General features: G+C 53.3%; 7 protein-coding genes across 7 annotated transcripts; 3 read left to right on the forward strand and 4 right to left on the reverse strand.

Moving 5' to 3' along the window:
* Positions 1–866: 866 nt before the first annotated feature.
* On the reverse strand, positions 867–2,304 carry SEPMUDRAFT_126416 (GTP cyclohydrolase I). The gene is made up of 2 exons (XM_016902066.1): positions 1,536–2,304; positions 867–1,484 (listed from the first exon to the last, which is right to left on the reverse strand). The coding sequence occupies exons 1-2, from the start codon at positions 2,136–2,138 to the stop codon at positions 1,185–1,187; spliced, it is 903 nt and encodes a 300-aa protein (XP_016760198.1). The 5' UTR covers positions 2,139–2,304; the 3' UTR covers positions 867–1,184.
* A 3,122-nt stretch (positions 2,305–5,426) lies between these two features.
* Positions 5,427–6,718, forward strand: SEPMUDRAFT_46374 (Pkinase-domain-containing protein; the record flags this gene model as incomplete). The annotated part of the gene is made up of 2 exons (XM_016908997.1): positions 5,427–5,693; positions 5,744–6,718. 2 exons carry the CDS (start codon positions 5,427–5,429, stop codon positions 6,716–6,718), a joined length of 1,242 nt encoding a protein of 413 aa, XP_016760199.1.
* A 449-nt stretch (positions 6,719–7,167) lies between these two features.
* SEPMUDRAFT_149860 (glycosyltransferase family 8 protein) lies at positions 7,168–8,895 on the forward strand. Its single transcript, XM_016905817.1, has one exon. The coding sequence runs from the start codon at positions 7,225–7,227 to the stop codon at positions 8,656–8,658; it is 1,434 nt and encodes a 477-aa protein (XP_016760200.1). The 5' UTR covers positions 7,168–7,224; the 3' UTR covers positions 8,659–8,895.
* A 1,506-nt stretch (positions 8,896–10,401) lies between these two features.
* SEPMUDRAFT_149861 (uncharacterized protein) lies at positions 10,402–12,623 on the forward strand. Its single transcript, XM_016905818.1, has one exon. The coding sequence runs from the start codon at positions 11,016–11,018 to the stop codon at positions 12,366–12,368; it is 1,353 nt and encodes a 450-aa protein (XP_016760201.1). The 5' UTR covers positions 10,402–11,015; the 3' UTR covers positions 12,369–12,623.
* Positions 12,624–12,961: 338 nt separating this feature from the next.
* SEPMUDRAFT_156937 (pyridoxine biosynthesis protein PDX1) lies at positions 12,962–14,149 on the reverse strand (the record flags this gene model as incomplete). The annotated part of the gene is made up of 1 exon (XM_016907705.1): positions 12,962–14,149. One exon carries the CDS (start codon positions 14,147–14,149, stop codon positions 13,169–13,171), a length of 981 nt encoding a protein of 326 aa, XP_016760202.1. The 3' UTR covers positions 12,962–13,168.
* Positions 14,150–14,500: 351 nt separating this feature from the next.
* On the reverse strand, positions 14,501–14,938 carry SEPMUDRAFT_118031 (uncharacterized protein; the record flags this gene model as incomplete). The annotated part of the gene is made up of 1 exon (XM_016901394.1): positions 14,501–14,938. The coding sequence occupies one exon, from the start codon at positions 14,936–14,938 to the stop codon at positions 14,501–14,503; it is 438 nt and encodes a 145-aa protein (XP_016760203.1).
* Positions 14,939–15,119: 181 nt separating this feature from the next.
* Positions 15,120–18,527, reverse strand: SEPMUDRAFT_149863 (FAD/NAD(P)-binding domain-containing protein). Its single transcript, XM_016905819.1, has 11 exons — positions 18,058–18,527; positions 17,835–17,992; positions 17,326–17,761; positions 17,193–17,263; positions 16,975–17,128; positions 16,676–16,921; positions 16,393–16,613; positions 16,301–16,333; positions 15,870–16,237; positions 15,406–15,805; positions 15,120–15,327 (listed from the first exon to the last, which is right to left on the reverse strand). Exons 1-11 carry the CDS (start codon positions 18,221–18,223, stop codon positions 15,295–15,297), a joined length of 2,286 nt encoding a protein of 761 aa, XP_016760204.1. The 5' UTR covers positions 18,224–18,527; the 3' UTR covers positions 15,120–15,294.
* Positions 18,528–18,634: the final 107 nt, after the last annotated feature.

An 18,634-nucleotide genomic window follows, 5' to 3' on the forward strand; every position in this document is an offset into this window, starting at 1 on the left:
ACCTCGTCGTTCATGTCGTTGTTCGGTGTGGCGGTTGCGTCTCGCATTGTCTCTTCCGCGCTGGAGGTCTCTGGCGAGGTCGTCTGCCTTTGCTTGAGCCTTGCGTTTTGCTTTTGTTGCAGTGTTGCCTGGTCGGTGAAATGCACCATCGAAGTCCTGGTAGTGAGAGAAGCCTATAGTCCTTGATTAGACGCAATTCATAGTCGAGCTCGTGGCAGGAGGACGTCAATAAGGACAATAAGACGGCAGCGGCCGCGCTAGAAGATTCCACAGCGCGACATTGGCCATTCGCTGACCCAGGAGTACTCACAGCACAAGTTTGTAAAGACGAAGAGCGCAGCAAGCCAGTACGTGTGGCCAATTCCCATTCTGAATCGCGGCTGTTCTGGGTGTGTTGAATGAGAGTCAAAGTGTCGTTGTCAGGGTGGTTGAAGTTGGCGCAGCAACAGCTGGTGAATCGCAAACGTTCGGCCGAGCTGGAGTCGGTTGTTTGCTGGCGACGGAGCTTGACGCAAGAACTACCGCGATTTCCGTGACACAGAAGCTTGTGAGACTGAAGTGAAGGCGACCGTGAAGCCACGCGTGATCTGCAGTGCGATGCCAGGCGTACCACCGGGGCGAAAGGGCTGAGATGGCGCGAAATCGACGTCGTCTGTAGGAACGTGGCGAAGCTCGTGGTGTGAGATGGTCAGGGGCAGTCTGTTGAGGGTGTAGTGGTGCGAAGCTCAGGAGTAGGTAGGAAGGAGAAGAAAGTTCGAGCTGGAGTGAATCGAGAAGCGGACCAAGGCGTGCAACAGATACAGGTACCTATACAGGTGCTTTGTAGGCAAGGTGAAGCGCAAGATAGGACGCGAGCTGCTCACCTGAATTAGGCAGGCACGTCAGTAGTGGAAGGCTCCGAGGCAGCCAAAGCAGTCGTGAACGCTGTCGCGAAACTCTCCCATATTGGTCTTTCTAGATATCAAAAACACAAAACTTACGCTGCGTTGAGCGCTGGTATCACTGGAAGGCCTGTTGAAGCAACCTCTCCACTAGAGTGAGACCTGGCCATGCCCATCTCTCGTCGAACGCCGTTGCCATGCCATAATGCCCATCAAAAACCCTGCGTGTTCAAACCCGCGACAGAGCAATCAAACTACCTCCCCCCGTCTCCCAGCCAGAAAACAATATCGGTGCGGGCCTGTCTACCCTTTGATCAGGCTGAGGAATTCTTCCCTCGTCTTGGCGCGCTTTCTCATGGCTCCAAGCATGCAGCTGGTGATTGTCAATGCCCCAGACTTTTGAACGCCTCGCGAGCACATGCACATGTGCGTACATTCCATGACCACCCCCACGCCTTGAGGACTGAGGACGTCTCGCAATGCTATGGCAATCTGCTTTGTTAAGCGCTCCTGGACCTGCAGCCGGCGACTGAACATCTCGGCGATGCGGGCCAATTTCGATAGACCGATGACCCGATTCGAAGGTATGTATCCGATGTGGACCTGAATGGCTGGTCAGCATGTTTCCAACACTACCCGCGAAGGGGAGCCTACCTTTCCAGTAAAGGGCACTAAATGATGCTCGCACAACGAGTAGATCTCAATGTCTTTCACGATCACCAGCTCATCGTGATTCTCATGAAAGATAGCGCCATTGACAATGTCCCTCAAGTTCTCTTCGTAGCCTTTCGTGAAAAACATCATGGCCTTTGCATAACGCTCCGGCGTGCCGTGTAAGCCTTCGCGGTCTGGGTCCTCGCCGATGCATTCTAGTATTGTGCGCACTGCGCCCGACAGCTTTTGAAGCCTCGCTTTTGCTTGTTCTGGATCCTCGCGATCTTGCAGACGGCCAAGTGCACCCACACTCGGAAATGACAGGCCGTCAAAGTCAATCGTCGGACCGGATGCAGTCGTAGGCGATTGCGAACGACTCGTTGCTGGCGGTGTCAGGGCAGCCACGTCTATTGTCTGCACGCGAGACTCGAGACCTTGTAACTGAGCATCGCTCACCTCCTCGTATTGTCGTGCGGATCGACCTTGTGCGCCAGCAGACTGGAGAGGCTGTTCTAGCTCCGCCATTGATATAGGTTGTCTGCGTGGGCCCAGGCCACTGCCCTGAATTGCTGCTAGCACGTTTTCGCGCTCCGAGTCTGACATTTCCGAATGTCCTTTTGCGTCAAGGTGCGCAATTTCGAGGGGGGTGCTGGAATGCGGCGCACGATCGTGTTATAGAAAGTGATTGGAGAATGAAGCCTGGATGTGGTAGAACAGTTTATCCATAGTACGATTGAGCTATCCCACAAATCAGTACCGAACGCCCGTGGTGCTGCATGACTGGAAGAAGAGAGAGAATACCTACGGGAAGGTCAGTTAGTGTAAGAAAGAGAAAACTTAGAGTTATATGTGACATCCATGCGGTCATCGGCCGCCGATGGAAGCCGAACAGAAACAAGTCTCGTCGCAAAACTCGACCTCATTCATTCTGGCTACCTGTACCCCACGACCACACCTGCTTCCATCAACACGACGCACTTTCTATCCCGGCATCATCAGATTTCGTGCCGCTAACATCGCATTGTTCGTTTTTTGGTCTTTGTTCGGCGACTGCCCGAGCGCCGGAGCAGTCACTGAGCCCTTTCGGCCGCCGTTCTTTCCACAGCCCTCGTGGGTCAGGCATCTCCCTCCAAAGCAGACAGAATTGTACCTTACCGTACCTACGCGACTTCCTCGCGCACAGCTCGCACGTCTTCGAACGGACGTTCCTCGACCATTCCACCATCCGTGGACCCTTGTCCCGAATACGGATGCTTTGATCTGGGACGCAAGCATCGCTACGGTACCACTCTGTCAAGTCCCCAGCGACTGCCGCCAAAGTGGGCTCTCGGAGATGTTCCATCTCCCCAATCATGACATTAGATAGTATGCTTTCCACGTGATGAACTGCTCTCCGCGCGCAAGTGAGGGCGGAGGAATTTGATGGTCACCTGCGGAGTGCCCTATGCTTCTCTTCAGAATGGGCTATCCGCCCCGAAGCGGCGTGCTCGGTGGGCTACGGCACAAGCAGAGATGGACTTAAAACCACAACAGCAGTTGAGCGTACAGTAGCGCTCCAGGAGACTACCTACCTACCTGGCATCTGGCACATGTACATGCACAGGTCAAGGGTCTCGTGACAAGGTGGCACGGCTGATGATCGCTACCTACCTACCTACCTATTGACACACGCGCACACCAGCTGGCCTAGTTCTTGAGACGACGGCAAGAAGCAATCTGGTCTGCGATCGCATGAGCCATGAGGCGTGACATGCAGTGCGGTCAGGTTGAGTAACACAGCAACGCGCAGACATCAACCTAGCGACCTGGTCTCCGAGTACTCCACAGTACCTTACCTACCTACGGCCACATCCCAACAGACGTGGTCCGAAGGTGCTGTGAATGTCGCAAGAATCGCAGCACTCCGCTCGGTACCGGAAAGTGTGTTGCGATCGTTGTGCTGACAGTGACAGAGCGGCGTGCACCGAAAATTGTATTCTTTGCTTGTAGCCTGTGTTGCGCGCGCTGGGCTGGGCTGAGCTGGCTGGCAAAGCTGGCTTACAGATGCTCTTCTATCGCTTTGCCGAGTGCCAAGCGTTGGATTTATTCTAGAGGGGCATCAAGCCGGGCGCCTGCACTCGACGGTCTCTTCCATAGACTCAACATTGCGCGGGTGACTTGAGGAAGCGGACGCGACGGGAGGCAGGAAGGTGCAGCAAGCTGTCCATATTCATCGTGCTATTATCTCCGGCTTTTGCCTTGTCGGGCCGTGGCGAACTTTTGGATGTCGTCTGCCGCATCCTAAATTCCTAGGGCTTCTCTGACACCTGCAATCGATCCACACCTATGGATTTAGGGACTTCGTTGGGGGCTGTCCCAGAGAAAGATAGCAAACAGTCAAAGACCGGTGCTGCACGTCGGAGGGAGGAAATCTCGTCTTTTGTGAAGCTGCCATCGCCGGTGCCAGACGAGGTCCTCACCATCTCCCACCCGCTACCGCCGCCCGAATCGTCACGCTACGACCGATCACCCGCACGCCATCATCACCATCGCTATCGCGAGCGGAGCAGGAGTCGAAGTCGAAGGCGATCACGCTCTCAGGGCACGCGCAAGGGCGCCGACGAGAGCTGGAGACGCAGGAGTCCTGCTTCACGCCAAGACGACCGAACCTCACGATCACACCTGTCCGCGTCGCACAACCACGACTCCTCCGCCGACCGATCATACCACCGCAGTCGCCACTATCGCAGCGGTGCAGCTGCTGAGACCATATCCGCATCCGAACGATTCCACCATTCCGAATCCACTTGGGATGATAGGAGGGCTCGTTCGCCCAGATCTTTGAAAGAAGGTGATAGGATCGTGGACAGGCGCCCTGGTGCAGTGAAGGACGAGTCAAGCTACCGACGTCGTCGATCGCCATCTGTAGCATCGACCTATCACGAAGACGCCGGCCCTAGCGAACGAGCGGATACTCCAGACGGACGACGTGGAAGGCACCGGGACGAGCGTCGCAGCCATCGCCAGGATCTCGGTCACAGTACATCGCGCTCACCACGTCGCCACCGCGGACATAGATCCAAGCAAGATACTGGTAGTGGCAGAGGGCTTGCTAGTGACCTGAGTGGTGCAGAGTCCAAACAGCGTTCGCACAGTCGTGACAGCTATCACTCGGAGGGTATCGATCGCAGAGAAGACGACGAGATGTACGGTCGTGGCGCCTATGGGGCACGATATGGCGGTTATCCGAACGGGCAGCAAGCGTATAACAAACCTGGCTATCAGTCAAACGCCAATTCGCCACACCAGGTGCCGCAGTCATATGGCGTTTCGCAAGGCCCACCAGCTTCTGGCGCCGGCTTTTATCAGCCACAGCCCGGGAAGCAATACAGTAAGGCATCTCGCGATAGCTTTGCACGTCCGTCGCCACGAGGTGGCTCTGCAGCGGCGACAGCGGTACGAGGAAATGGCAGAGCTCACTTCGCAAATTTATCGTGGACGCCTAACGACGGTGTGAAGGGTGGTCATCTTGTGGAGCCCGCGAAGCCTTCTTCCGAGCCCAAGTCTGTCGTTCTCGCACCTGACGCTGATGAAGAGGACAACCCTTTCAGACCTCCAGCGGACCTACGCGCCGAGGATGAACTTTCGTCAAAGAAGCGCAGACTCGATTCATCGACTCCCACAGGATCCTCCACCCAGCAGAAGCCAGCTGAGCAAAAAACACACGAAGCAGAGCGAGAGAAGAACAAGATCAGCTTCTCGATCAAAGGTCGCGCTAGCCGTATGGCTGCAGAGGAGAAAGTGCCAGTGGTGCCCAAAGCAGAGACCTCTCCACTAGTCGCAAAGAAGGCGCCTGCTATTGTATCTCCGCTGGTCCAAGGCATTGCGTCCACGAAGAGCTCCGGTCATGACATGAACGCCCGAGGTTCAGAATTTGCACGAGCTCGCAGATCCGACGCACCATCGACTAGGAAAGAGAAAGTCCGTAAAAAGCGGCTGAAGGTCAAGCCAGAACTCAGTGATGAATACAAGCAGTCCGAGAGCGTCTACTACAGGAAGACTGGTAATGAGTCAGTTGTGGGCAGCGGCACATACGGCAAGGTATACAAAGCTATACATGTCTACACGGGAGGCATGGTGGCTCTCAAAAAGATCCGCATGGAGGGTGAACGTGACGGAGTAAGTCCCCTGCCTCTTCCTGCTTAGGACAACGTACTGACCTCATTCAGTTCCCTGTCACTGCCATACGCGAGATCAAGCTTCTGCAGTCGCTCAACCATCTTAATGTCGTGCCCCTACTGGAGGTCATGGTCGAACGCAACGACTGCTTCATGGTTTTTGAGTATCTCTCTCACGACTTGACGGGCTTGTTAAATCATCCATCCTTTGCTCTTACACCTGCCCACAAAAAGCATCTTGCAAAGCAGCTGTTCGAGGGTCTCGATTACCTGCACAGAAGAGGAGTCCTGCATCGAGACATCAAGGCCGCTAATATACTCATTTCCAAGACTGGCGAGCTCAAACTAGCTGACTTTGGTCTGGCGCGATTCTACCAAAAACGGCAGAAGCAAGACTATACGAATCGTGTCATTACGATCTGGTATCGGAGCCCCGAATTGCTGCTCGGTGAGACTCAGTATGGCCCTGCGGTTGACATTTGGAGTGCCGCTTGTGTCCTGGTAGAGATCTTTACTCGTCATGCAATCTTTCCTGGCGACGGCAGTGAGATCAACCAACTGGACAAGATATACAATGTGCTTGGAACGCCGTCACGCAGCGAATGGCCTGGCATACACGAATTACAATGGTACGAGCTCCTGCGTCCAACGCACCGATTGCAATCGACCTTTGCAGAAAAGTATCGAGAGCGAGTATCACCGGAAGCTTTTGAACTTTTGCAGGCAATGTTCCTGTACGACCCTGCAAACCGACCTACTGCTGCCGACGTACTCGAACATCCATACTTCACGATCGAAGAACCGAAGCCAGCACAAGTGGTTGAACTTGCAAACCTTGAAGGCGATTGGCATGAGTTTGAGAGTAAAGCTTTGAGGAAAGAAAAGGAAAGGCACGAGCGCGATGCCAGACGTGCTGCTCGAGAAGGTGATAAGCGGAAGGCGGAAGAGACGCCTACTGGAGCTGCGCCGCCTGATGCGAAGAAGATGAAGCCTCCTCCTGGACCCGCTGCGGATGTTGGCGCGTAGAGTGTTGCGATGGAAGCTGTGAGGCGACGTGCTTCATGGCCTTTAAGGGAGAAGTGACTGACATGACAGAAACGCAGTCAGACGGGCATGGAATTCGTCGAGCATAATACTCTCTCTGTGCGTACTGAAAATTATTGATATGAGCATCGGTAGGGTGCCATCATGGGAGAGGTTCATGCAGCCATTGCTGCATTGGTCATGTAACTTTATCGCGGAGGAGCACTTCCGCAGGGGAGTGATGTGCACAGCAAGAACAGTGGGCCGAGCCCGCAAATGATATTCATGATTGCAGGTGGGGATAGAGCGGGCCCTAGTGACGCCACAACCAAGAAGAGGGAATTATTCAAAGTAGACTGATTGGCAGGCCTCGGTTGGCGCTGCTGGCTGGCTTTTCAACTTCTGTTTGATCCAATGTATCAACGACAATCCGACGACATGTCCTTTTCATCATCATTATCATCGTCGTCGTCGTCCTTCTGCAACAGGCTGCCTATGTACCTGTCACAATGGCGGTTGTTGGCGTCAGGAATCTCGCATTTGCACTGGTGACAGTGATATTTTTGATCGTCTTCTGGCATACCTCTTCTGGTGGGACGAGGGCACCGACATCATGGAGGCCAAAGGCACCAGAATTCAAGGGGTTTGCACCTCTGCCCGAAGGAATTGCCACCCCACCAGTTACACCTGAACTGGATGCACACGATGTTGCGAATGCGCCCGCCGCAAATCCTGTGCCAGTGCTGCCAGGTGGTGGACAAGTCAAGAATGAACTTCCGGGACTGGGGAACACGCCTTTTGCTGATGCTCCAGGTATCAAGAATCCTGCTACTCTGGAAGACGCGACGAGCGGCCTTTCTCTGCCTGCAACTCCAGGCCTAGGAAGCACACCTCAGCCTCCAGCCGTTGTACCAAGCCTGAGCTCGACATTGGGATCGGGACCTCCTCCCGCCGCAACAGGCTCAGGGTCTGATGATGCCAATTTTCAAGGCGGTTTTTCCGAATGGGCGTTCCAACAGAACCTCGATCTCTCGCCGCCCAAAATGGACACTATGAAGCTACGTCGATACAAGCCTCATAATTACAAAGGTCAGGGCCATCCTACATACGCAACATATGTCGCCACACCGGGAGGCTCGCTCAATGAGCCATACTTTGTAGCCGCTCAGCAGCTGATCTACCGTACTCTTTGGGATCCTCAATCTGGTGGGATATATCCTTTCACCGCTTTTGTGGCCCCGCATATCACAGAGGAGCAACGAAATCTTCTTGCCGCAGCAGGTGCCATTGTGCGCGAGCTCGAGCCGGTCACCTGGCATCCAGTGCAAGGAACATTCGCGCGCTGGAAGTATCAGTTCGCCAAGCTGAACATGTGGAAACAAACAGACTTCTCGAGAATCTTCTTTCTCGATTCTGATGCGTTTCCGGTTTCCAATATCGACGATGTATTCGATACGCCGCAGGCGTCCTGCAAGAAAGAGTTATTGCCAGCCGAGTACCAGACGAGCGAAGAAGACAATTGCACGTATACGTTTATGGCTGCACAGCAAAACCTTCTCCCAAGTCCAGAAACGGGAGTTCTGGAATTAAATACAGGTGTGATGCTCCTGCAGCCTCACACCGCCATGCACGCCCATCTTATGCGCGAGATGCCTCAGACAGAGAAATGGGACACGGCCATGGCCGACCAAGGCTTCTTGAGCGAGGTATTCAAGGCTTCCGGCGCATTTCCCGTCACGGCGATGTCGAGAGAGTATAATGGCTTCTTCCCCGGACCACAGGACGAAGGGAAGCTCAAAGTGGTGCATGAAAAGTTGTGGATCGACCCGGACACGGTCCCTTGGGCGAAGGGCATGTTTGCTACCACGCATAAAGCGATGAAGGAATTTTATGAAAGCGAGTCTTTCGTGGCTGCTCGAGAAAGGGATGGGCTAATATATTAGGTTCATTACCTTAGGTAGGTACCTACCTACCTACCTAGGATGATATCTGGCAAGGATGACTTGACTACCTGACCTTACCTACTATACCATGGCTGCAGACAGGACCTGCCACCAGCACGATGGGACTATTTGTATCAAGGAAACAGGCGTGTATAATCACGAAATGAATAGGAAACATGTGTATACCTCAGTTACGATATCACTACGACAAACTTACCTTCATCTAAAAGGTGTGACCCTCCCTTCCACTCTTTCTTTCCTGTTTGCTTACCCTCCACTTTCCATCATCAAAGAGAGAAAACCCCAGTACTCCCTCCATCTGAATCCTTTTTCAACGGCGAAAGGTAAAGGATTGGGATGGACAAGTTGGGGAATATCTTGGGCGGTGGTCGTAAGACATCGTGGCGGGGCTGTATAATGAAGAAAGGGTCTTCGTGGACGCTTGGTAAGATGCTACTTGGTACTATTACTCCAGGTGATCAACAGATAGATATATGTACCCCGTCACTGATTGGCTATTGTTCGTGCGGCGAGGCATGAGAGTTGTGGTAAGCATGTCTGGACTAAGTCGCGGTGGCAGGTCTACAGTAGAGCGAGATTCCAGCACATGACAGCAATACATCGATACCTCCCTTATCTGAAGGTATCGAATGATGTTTCGCAAGATCGAATCTTGTAGCTGCTTTGCAGGAGTACCTGCCTCCTCGTGCCTCCTACATAGCCTGTCCAGATTCCAGATATTCACCATATATATGTACCTGTACCTGTATAGGTAGTGAGACAGGTCTCGGTCCCCGCGATTGGAACGTCTGACACCGACTTTGAGCCATTTTCAACACCAGTAGGAGGACCAGTAATGAATCTCATGCCAGGAGATGATACCTCTCTTTTATCTTACCATGCTTCCCAGCGGCTCCCTGGACAGCAGAAGCACGGGAACATGCAGCATACCGTTGCGATCACCAGCATGATGATGATGATGATGATGATGAGGATGATGATGCGGCGATGCCTTGTACCAAACGGCTTCGCGCTCCAACCTCCATCGCTCGCGACATCACACATGTCCAGATGATGCCTACGCTCACATGCGCCCTCCTGCCCGCCTTCGCGCCTGGATTACCGCAGCATCGAGCTCGCGAACAGCCATCGTGCCTTGCTTCTGTCGGTTGGATCTTCTTGGTCGCGCAACCTCTTTCTCCGCTCCGTTCAGCCATCGCTGCAACTGCATTCGGGGGACCTCGTGGGCAAAGATCAGGCGACAGTGGACTCGGGAGAGGTGGGCCGTCTGTGGAAGAGCATCGTGATAAGAAGAACCATGTTTTCTTTGCAACAACGGTACCGCTCCAACAAAGCCTGTGTGCATCACTCACATGTCGGGAGATACAGGTACCTTACGTACGCAATGATGATGGCTGATCGCAGCGGTTCGCATATACGGGCACAGCAGGCCTGCAAACAGGGTTCCACAGCAGACCATGGATGGTATGTCCTGGTTGCGGCCCCTGATGTGCACCGTCTTCGGATACACACACACACACACAATCTCTCTCTGCGTTGTTGGTGGCTGGTGGCGGGCTGGCAACGCTGTCTGCGCCCAGCCTCCATCATGAAACGCGTGTGGCAGGGCTGGAATGTCAAGACTAGTTCTCAGGTACAGTAGTAGTAGAACACAACGCCTTTGTGCTCCAGCTCTCTTCTGCTGTTTCTCACACTGCTAATCCGCTACATTATTATATTAATCGCAAACTACATCACAGAGAGGCGCCCATCACTCGCTACGAGGCACTCACTGGCACTGGACTGGCACTCCTGTTCCTGTGATCCTGTCAGGCACGAACTCTCTGGCGGCCCGAGCCCACCGCCTGCGGTCTTCTCCCGCTTTGATTGGTGGCGCTGTCCTGTCCCGTCCTGTCCTGCTTCACGAAGTTCAAGTTGCGATCGACGACGGAGTCCGAGAGGGGGAGAACAAACACTTACTCACTCACACCCTTCCTCTGCTTGTTCATGAGGACTCAGGAACGCTGCAAATAACATCCACCAGCCCGTCCGGCTTCACGCGGCCGTCACCGCAACATAGCGGAAGGAGTCAGCGACCAGCTCAGTCAGATCTTGGCGGTCGTATCGTCCCATCAATAATAACCGCAGCTCCACAACAACAACAAGTTGTTTCAAGGGTGGGAAGTGGGACTCCGACGCGCTGCTTACACTAACTGCGTCGCTGCCTGCCTCTTCCCTGGCTCACTGCCTTGCCCATCTTCGGGATAATACAACAGCCTCAGCAGGCTACACCCGCTGCCTCGACTGCCATCCCGGCCGTCTGTTCACCCAGGACTACATCACCCGGCCCCACTGCCATGGATTCTGCACGTTACCAAGTCGACCCCTTTGAGCAGCGCGCTTCGAGCTGCGAGATCTCTACTACTGAGTACCACGGAGCCGGAGGACTGGACGACTCGGCGTCTGCCCTTCGCGTGGAACACAATCGCTTCCAAGACGCACAACTGACCGACACTCGCACGAGCCCGTCTGCACCTGTACGAGAAGGCCTCGGATCCCGACTCCTGACCACTCTGTCGAACGCCCAGCCTGCAGCTGCAGCTTTGTCGCGTTCTGGCAGCGTTCTACACTCTCGGGCGAAGTCGTGGGCTGCAGCATACAACAACGCAGTGCCCGAACGATCGCCGTCGCCGACGAAGAACAAGTTCATTGATAACCTGTTCTCGGGAGAGTCGGGCCGAGTGCGGTTGGGCGTGCCCACGTCGCCAATCAAAGAGCTGCCAGAGACGGAATTCGTGATGGAGTATCGACCTGGCTTCACGGAACGGCCTGTACGACCACGGTTGCGACAGCAGCCAACCACCACAACCGTGAATACTGCTACGTCAAGCACGGGGAGAAAGACATCATGGTTCACACGCAAATCAACGACTCCGACGATCAAGGTTGAGGACGACATGCTCAACGTCAACATCAAGACAGCGCTGTTTCCACATGGTGTCGATGACCCCATCTCGCCGCAGACCTTCAACGACTTGCTCCTCAACGCGACCAGTCTCATCGAACGATTGCAGGCTGCATACAAGGAAAAGGTTGACTACTTGGCAAGCATACAACCCGAAATTGATGCACAGAAAGAGGAAGTCGAGGAAGCCAAGACGAGATCAGAACACTTGAAAATGCAGCTCGAGGACACGGCACGAATCGCACAGGAACAGCGCACCGTCAATGAGGAGCTCATGGTCAAGTTCACTGAGGAGAAGATGAAGCTGATTCAGCTACAAGAAGAACGCGCACAGACAGTCCGACTGGTACCTCGCGAGGACGAAACTTGCGAATCTGACGATCATCTGGATCCTCCACGAATACACAAGCGCAGTTCCCGAGGCAGCGCCTCTGATTCCGGCTTCGAATCCGACGCCGATACCAACTCTATCCTCAGCAGCGGAATGCAAACCCCCCAATCGAACCATCATCATCATCCGAGAATAGGATCGAGTTTGGAGCATCGCATCGACCCGAGATATGTGCCGTCGAGAGGCAGTGTGCTTTCGCAACAATCGACGGCCTTTTCGAGAAACGAAGGTGTAGCGTGGGCGACAGTGGAGAAGCTCCGAAATGAGAATGCCGATCTCAAGATGCAATTAGTCGATTTGCAGAGAGGGTATGATGGGGTGTTGGAGTTTGTCGATGGATTGAGCAATAAATAAAGCTCCATCTATTTTTATTTATTCTTATTCTTATTCTTTTTGAGGAAAAAAAACTATAGAGAGGCGCTGCGCTTCTTCCTCTTCTTCCGGATCTTCTTCCGGATCTTCTTGCGCGCACACATGTCATCACTGTTCAATACCCAACCCAATATCAAATGCGATATATAGCAAGTAACCTTGGAATCGATGGTTTTCTTCCTGCCATTTACACCAAAAAGAGAATGTTGTCTACCTTACCTAGACCTAGGTATTTGCATATAAATAAATGAACATTTACCGGCCCCCCTCCGAAATCTCCGCGCTGTTGAACAAACAACAACACTTTTTTTTGTTCTCACACTCTCGGGCCTATACCCATCTCAATCCCAATCCCAATCCCGATTCCATCTTAGCCAATCTGTGAATTTGATCATCTATTTCCGCTGAGGCATACGTCATGACAATCACTAGGTACAAGTACATGTATCTTGTCTTGTCAAGGCTTGCTTGCAGAGCCGGATCATCAGCAGCTCATCGTCTCGAACTGATGGACATGGTATGGGTGTGATTATAGGCTTGGGCATCAGGCGAGTGATTTACACAGCGTTGGAAGGCTTTGGTTTGAGATACTACTCTAGAGAGCGCGGAAAGCCGCATCACAAGATTACAAAACAAGAAATGAGGACCAAAATGACCTCTCTTGCTTTTCCCATGTGTACATTGTCTTTTGGCTCCATCAAAATTCTATCCCACGGGCGCCCATTGCTATGCTTACAACTCCATCGCAACATGTTTTTTTTTGTTCCTCCATCGTCAGAAGTTTACCATCCACGCTTGGCCAGCTTCTGTTGCTCCGGCAGCTTGTCGCAGTTGATACCAACCATGGCCTCTCCCAGACCAGAGCTGACCTCAGCGAGCACCTTGGGATCGTTGAAGTGTGTCGTGGCCTGAACAATGGCCTTTGCCCTCTTTGCCGCATCACCAGACTTGAAGATTCCTGACCCGACGAAGACACCATCGCAGCCCATTTGCATCATGAGTGCAGCATCAGCCGGCGTGGCAATTCCTCCCGCAGCGAAATTGACAACAGGCAACCTCTTGAGCTGAGCAGTCTGCTTCAGCAGAGCATAGTCACATTCCAACTCTCTCGCCATCATCCTCAGATCTGCATCCGACATGGAGCTCGCCTTTGCAATCTCCGCATTGACAGTCGACATGTGTCTCACAGCCTCGATAACATCTCCCGTCCCCGCTTCACCTTTGGTACGGATCATAGCCGCACCCTCGGAAATCCTTCTCAGTGCCTCTCCCAGATTCCTGCACCCGCATACAAAAGGCGCAGTGTACACACTCTTATCCACATGATTCACAGGATCTGCCGGTGTGAGAACCTCCGACTCATCGATGTAATCCACTCCAATAGCCTGCAGGATCTGACATTCGACAAAGTGTCCTATTCTCGCCTTGGCCATGACGGGAATGGTGACGGCTTTCATTATGTCTTTGATCATCGCGGGGTCGGACATTCGTGCGACTCCGCCGTCCTTTCGAATGTCAGCGGGGACACGCTCGAGGGCCATGACGGCTACGGCGCCGGCCTCTTCGGCTATGCGTGCTTGTTCGGCGTCGACGACATCCATGATGACGCCGCCTTTGAGCATCTGGGCGAGGCCGACCTTGACGGCAAAGGAAGACTGAGGGTCGGCGGCATTGGACTGAGAGGTGATGTTGGTGGTGTTGGTCTTGGAGGCGGCGGTGATGGGGTGTGTGTTGCCGTTGGTGGGGGTGTCGTTGATAGCCATTGTGGGTGTGGATGAGCGACTGCTGGTGGTGGTGGTGATGGTGGAAGGGGTGGGAGGGGTGGAAGTCTTTTGAGAGCGAAATGGTGAAAAAGAAGGAAGGGCGTTAGTGGAGGCCATGTGGTGTCTCTTTATTAGTACAGTAGTACAAAGCGTGACCTATGACTGTTCAATGGCAAATGGTCTGGAAAGTGACAGCGAAAGCGAGTTGCGGCAGCACTAGAAAAGTCTATATCGCGACACTGTGAGTCTTTCCTTGGAAGTGAGTCTTTCCTTCCCTACCTAGTGTTTAAGCGAGAGATTCCGTACAAAGCGGGGAGAATAGCCGGGGTGGGCGTAGGGCGTGCACGTCTATTACAGAGTGAGGTACGTTTCCATCGCACCATTAATCGCGCCAGATGAGGCAAAATCGGAGCAAATGGGGACATATGGGGAGGCATTCATCACCATCATGGACTTTCGCGAGAAGAATTTCCAAGTGTCAGCGATCTCGGTCGAAAATATGGCGGGGCAAAGATCGAATGCAGGGTCCATGACTCCACGTGCAGTATGATCTCCACCGAAGGAGGTACCGTACCGTGTCACAAGCTGTGAAAATCTGTCCAGGCATGTGACACCGATACGACGTCTTCGTCCACCACCACCACCACCACCAATGTCCAGCTTTCGTGCGGCGCCGCGGCGGACAGGATAGGATCGGTGGAGGTTTGCAGGCGGCGGTGACGGCGGAGCGCAGAAGGACGACGAGCCGCTGAAGAAGAAGAAGAAGAAGAGACGAGCATCCGCTACCATTGCAGCCCGCAAACTCCCGCCGCCCTCCCGATAAATACCTCAGGCCGCCTCGCTCGTAGGCAAACGAAAGCTATATACCAAACGGCGCGCCGCCCTGCTCGAAGAAGCGATCGACGAGGCAGAGCGACTAGGGAATCTCCTCCTCCGTTCAACCTCATGTGCACCATTTTATATATTGCTCGCTAGGAAAAGGGTATAATTGTGCGTATACGTGTAAATATACCGGCTAGCCTCTCTGGGGACCAGCAAAGAAACAATAAGTATCCGCCCTTTCAAGCCTGCCTCTGCGCTGACTACTCACTTATGATATCCCCTACGAGATTATGTGATATTATGTGACCTCTTCCTTCACCGATTCAACGCTTGAGCTTTGCGGGAGTGTTACCAGGCTAAAAAACCATCGTCAGTCTCAGCTCACTCGCTTTATCATTTCACGCACTCGCTCATGACGAGCGTGCAACACTTACCGCCAAAGGTCCCAAGAGTCCGCCCAAAGTTCCCACAATTCCTTGCGGGCCGACATCTGGATTTCCCAAACCAGCTGCAGAGCCCAGGATGGATCCTCCCAGAGTGCCAAGCAGTCCACCTGCGTCGAAGTTGTTGAATTCATCCAAACCGATGTTCTGAGGTGGTTGGCCGAGAACCACATCCGCAGCCTTTTCACTGAGCATGTAGAGTGGAATCGTGGGATAGTAGCCAGGAATCTTGGGGAAGGCCGAAGCATCCACTACTCGCAGGCCATCGACGCCCATAACGCGGAAGGCATCGTCAATGACTGCGTAGGGGTCGTCGTAGCTGCCAATCTTTGCGGTACAGCATACGTGGTGTCCCCACGCGTAGTCTTTGACGAGTTGATTGAGAGCTGGTCTGCACACAAAAATACGTCAGTCAAACGGTGCCGTTTTTTTGAGGGAGAAGAGTGGAACCGTACCCAGCAGGATATTGTGGGCCAGGGAATACTTCGTCGAGGCTTCCATCGAGAGGAATGACTGCCTTGTAGATGTCCCTTGCTCGCTGGATACCTTCCGCAACGGCTTGTGCGTCCAAGTCACCACCAATGGCGAAGTTGTTGAAGTTGATCTCGGGTTGATCGAATGGGTCGAGAGATCGCAAGGTCACCGTGCCGGCGTTGTTTCGACTCTTCATCTTCAATACTACAAATGTCCAATGCTCGGCGTCGAGGACGGAAGCTCGAGCATAGCCTGGGTAGTAGCCGGCAAAGTACGCAGGCACTGCCACGATGAAGAGATCTGGCGTAGGACCGTCGTTCACAGATGTGCTCATGGTGATTCCGAGTGCCTACATCGGGATCATCAGCATTGTCGAGAGGAAGTCAACCACTCTTTTTCTAGATTCACTCACCAATCCGTTACTCGTGTATGGACCGCGGTCAATCTACAGCATGTCAGTACCTAACACAGCCTTCCGGGCCCATCTCAGCATGTAGCGCTTACTTGTAGAGTATTCGACTCGAACTTCTCCAAGCACGGATCTGGCAGACTGTACGTGTACGTGCAAGGTTTGAAGGCCGCAAATGGCGTCGTCGCACGTCCAACAGAGCCGACCTCATATCGGTCTTGCATGTTCACACCAACGCCCGGCAGATCTCGAACTACTGGAATGCCCCATTGAGACAACTCTGCTGCAGGTCCAATACCACTAAGTTTGAGCAATTCTGTGAAATTGGCATCGTCAGCAAGAGTGGCAAAGCATATTGCGATAACAGCTCAGACTTACTCGGAGTCTCGAATGCGCCACATGCCACGATGACTTCTTTTCGAGCGAACACATAGCCAGGAGTACCGCGTGTCCCGGTCGACAATGGCGAGGTGTAGTGCAGGTTTTCGCCGTACTCGTATGCGACTCCGTACGCTCGTGGCGCATAGCCGTCGTTGTCGAACAGAATCTTGGTTGCGACCGTGTTAAGTTGCACGGTAAGTGGGTATCCGCGCTGCACGGTCTCGTGGATGAAGTCGACCACGCCTATCGAGACCTCATTAGAAATGGCTTGAAGGTGCCTTTGCTCTTTCACTCACCACTTCGCGTGCCTGGATCCGGATTCACGGCGTTGGGGACTTGCCAGACATCAGTGTCCTCGTCTCTTGTTTTACCTGGAGCATTGAGATCTGTGGCAAAAACGTGCGCAAGGCCAGTCACTGTGGAGAGCAATTCTCCTACGATGCCAGCAGTCTAACGAACCCGTCTGTCAGCGTCGCCCCTAATACATCGTGATACCAGCATGCGGAGTCCTCACCTTTCCCATGGCCGTGGCACAAGCAATCGCAAGACTGGCCAACTTGAGATCTTGAGCCACAAGCGTCAGCGCTGGAGAGTATGTGTCAGCTCAGATCAACATTCAGTTCAAAGGTGTGTTCCTATTAGCTTACGCGTAACGGAAATGTCCAACCACCCATTGAAACCGTGGCCAACTCCGCTGTTGAGGATGTATCGATTCCTCTCCAACTTGACAAAGTAGCTCCGCATCAGTTCCGGATCCCAGCCTGAGACATTCCCTGTGACAGCGCCAATGTGCTCCCAATCCTCATCATGTGGCGTGACCATTGCCATTGCAGACATTTGCGTGCTACCACCCAATGCAGAACCTCGAGCGTAGAGAAGACCCAAGCGCTCGGCATCAGCAGGTGGCGTCTGACCGACGTAGTATCTGCCGTTTGGCAGAAGGTACGTCCATCCGCCAGCCTGTGGTGGTGGGTTGCCTGTGAACTCTGCTCCGCCGTACTCTGGAAGATCAGGAATTTTGTAGACCATCTTGGGATCGCGCAGTTGTTCAGCTGGATCGGCATAACGGTTCACGAAGTATTGCTGTCGGAAAATGTGTATCAGTCCATTTGTGCTACCCCATATGGACGTCTGCTTTAGTGTTGATCATGCTTACCCATACTTGTCTCGGCAACTCAGACGCTCGGGGGTGGAACGAAGCAATCTGGGTGTCCAAGTATCCTTTGGTATCGGTGCCAGCCTCGATCAGTAATGTATTGAACCCAGCACGTGCAAGGCGACATGCAAGCGGTCCACCTCCTGGTCCAGAGCCGACTAATCATACGTGAGCTTTTCCCACTCGAATCGATCGATAGTATTCTTTACGACTGTCCACTTACCAACGATGTAGTCGTATATGCCTTGCTGATTAGGATCGGTAATGGCTTGTCGCTTTTGTTTGGGCTGGTGAAGGTGCTCATGTTTGTGGCCGAACTCATGCTGTTGTGCTGGAACTGCCAACGCCGATACCAAGAGAGCGAGATCGAAAAGCCCGTGGATGCGCATGATTGCTGCAGGCGATAAACAACAAACGAGTGACTGGTAGGCAAATGCCCAAAAAATGAGAGTGAAACAGAGTGACCAACGGCAAGGAGGATGCTGCGGATGATGGTGCTTATACTTGACGGGAAGGGTACCTGTAGGGATACACCACTGTCGACTCGCGACGACGCATTGCGGGTGCAGACTACAGTGTAGTCCTGACAGGGCTAGACAGGCACGAAGCGTAGCGTGCAGAACCCTAGATGAAGATTCGAATCAACATTGGCAACATTGGGATTAGGCGCAGGGAATGAGGGATACCCCAGGAGATTCCTCCCGAACCAAACCCAAATCTCAGCAAATCGGGGTTGCAGGCCTCAACTACAACATCGCCATATTGTTCTTAACGCCCTCTCAGGTTGTAAGATCGTTGCA

Source organism: Sphaerulina musiva (assembly GCF_000320565.1).
Source record: "Sphaerulina musiva SO2202 unplaced genomic scaffold SEPMUscaffold_6, whole genome shotgun sequence".
NCBI classification, from domain to species: domain Eukaryota; kingdom Fungi; phylum Ascomycota; class Dothideomycetes; order Mycosphaerellales; family Mycosphaerellaceae; genus Sphaerulina; species Sphaerulina musiva.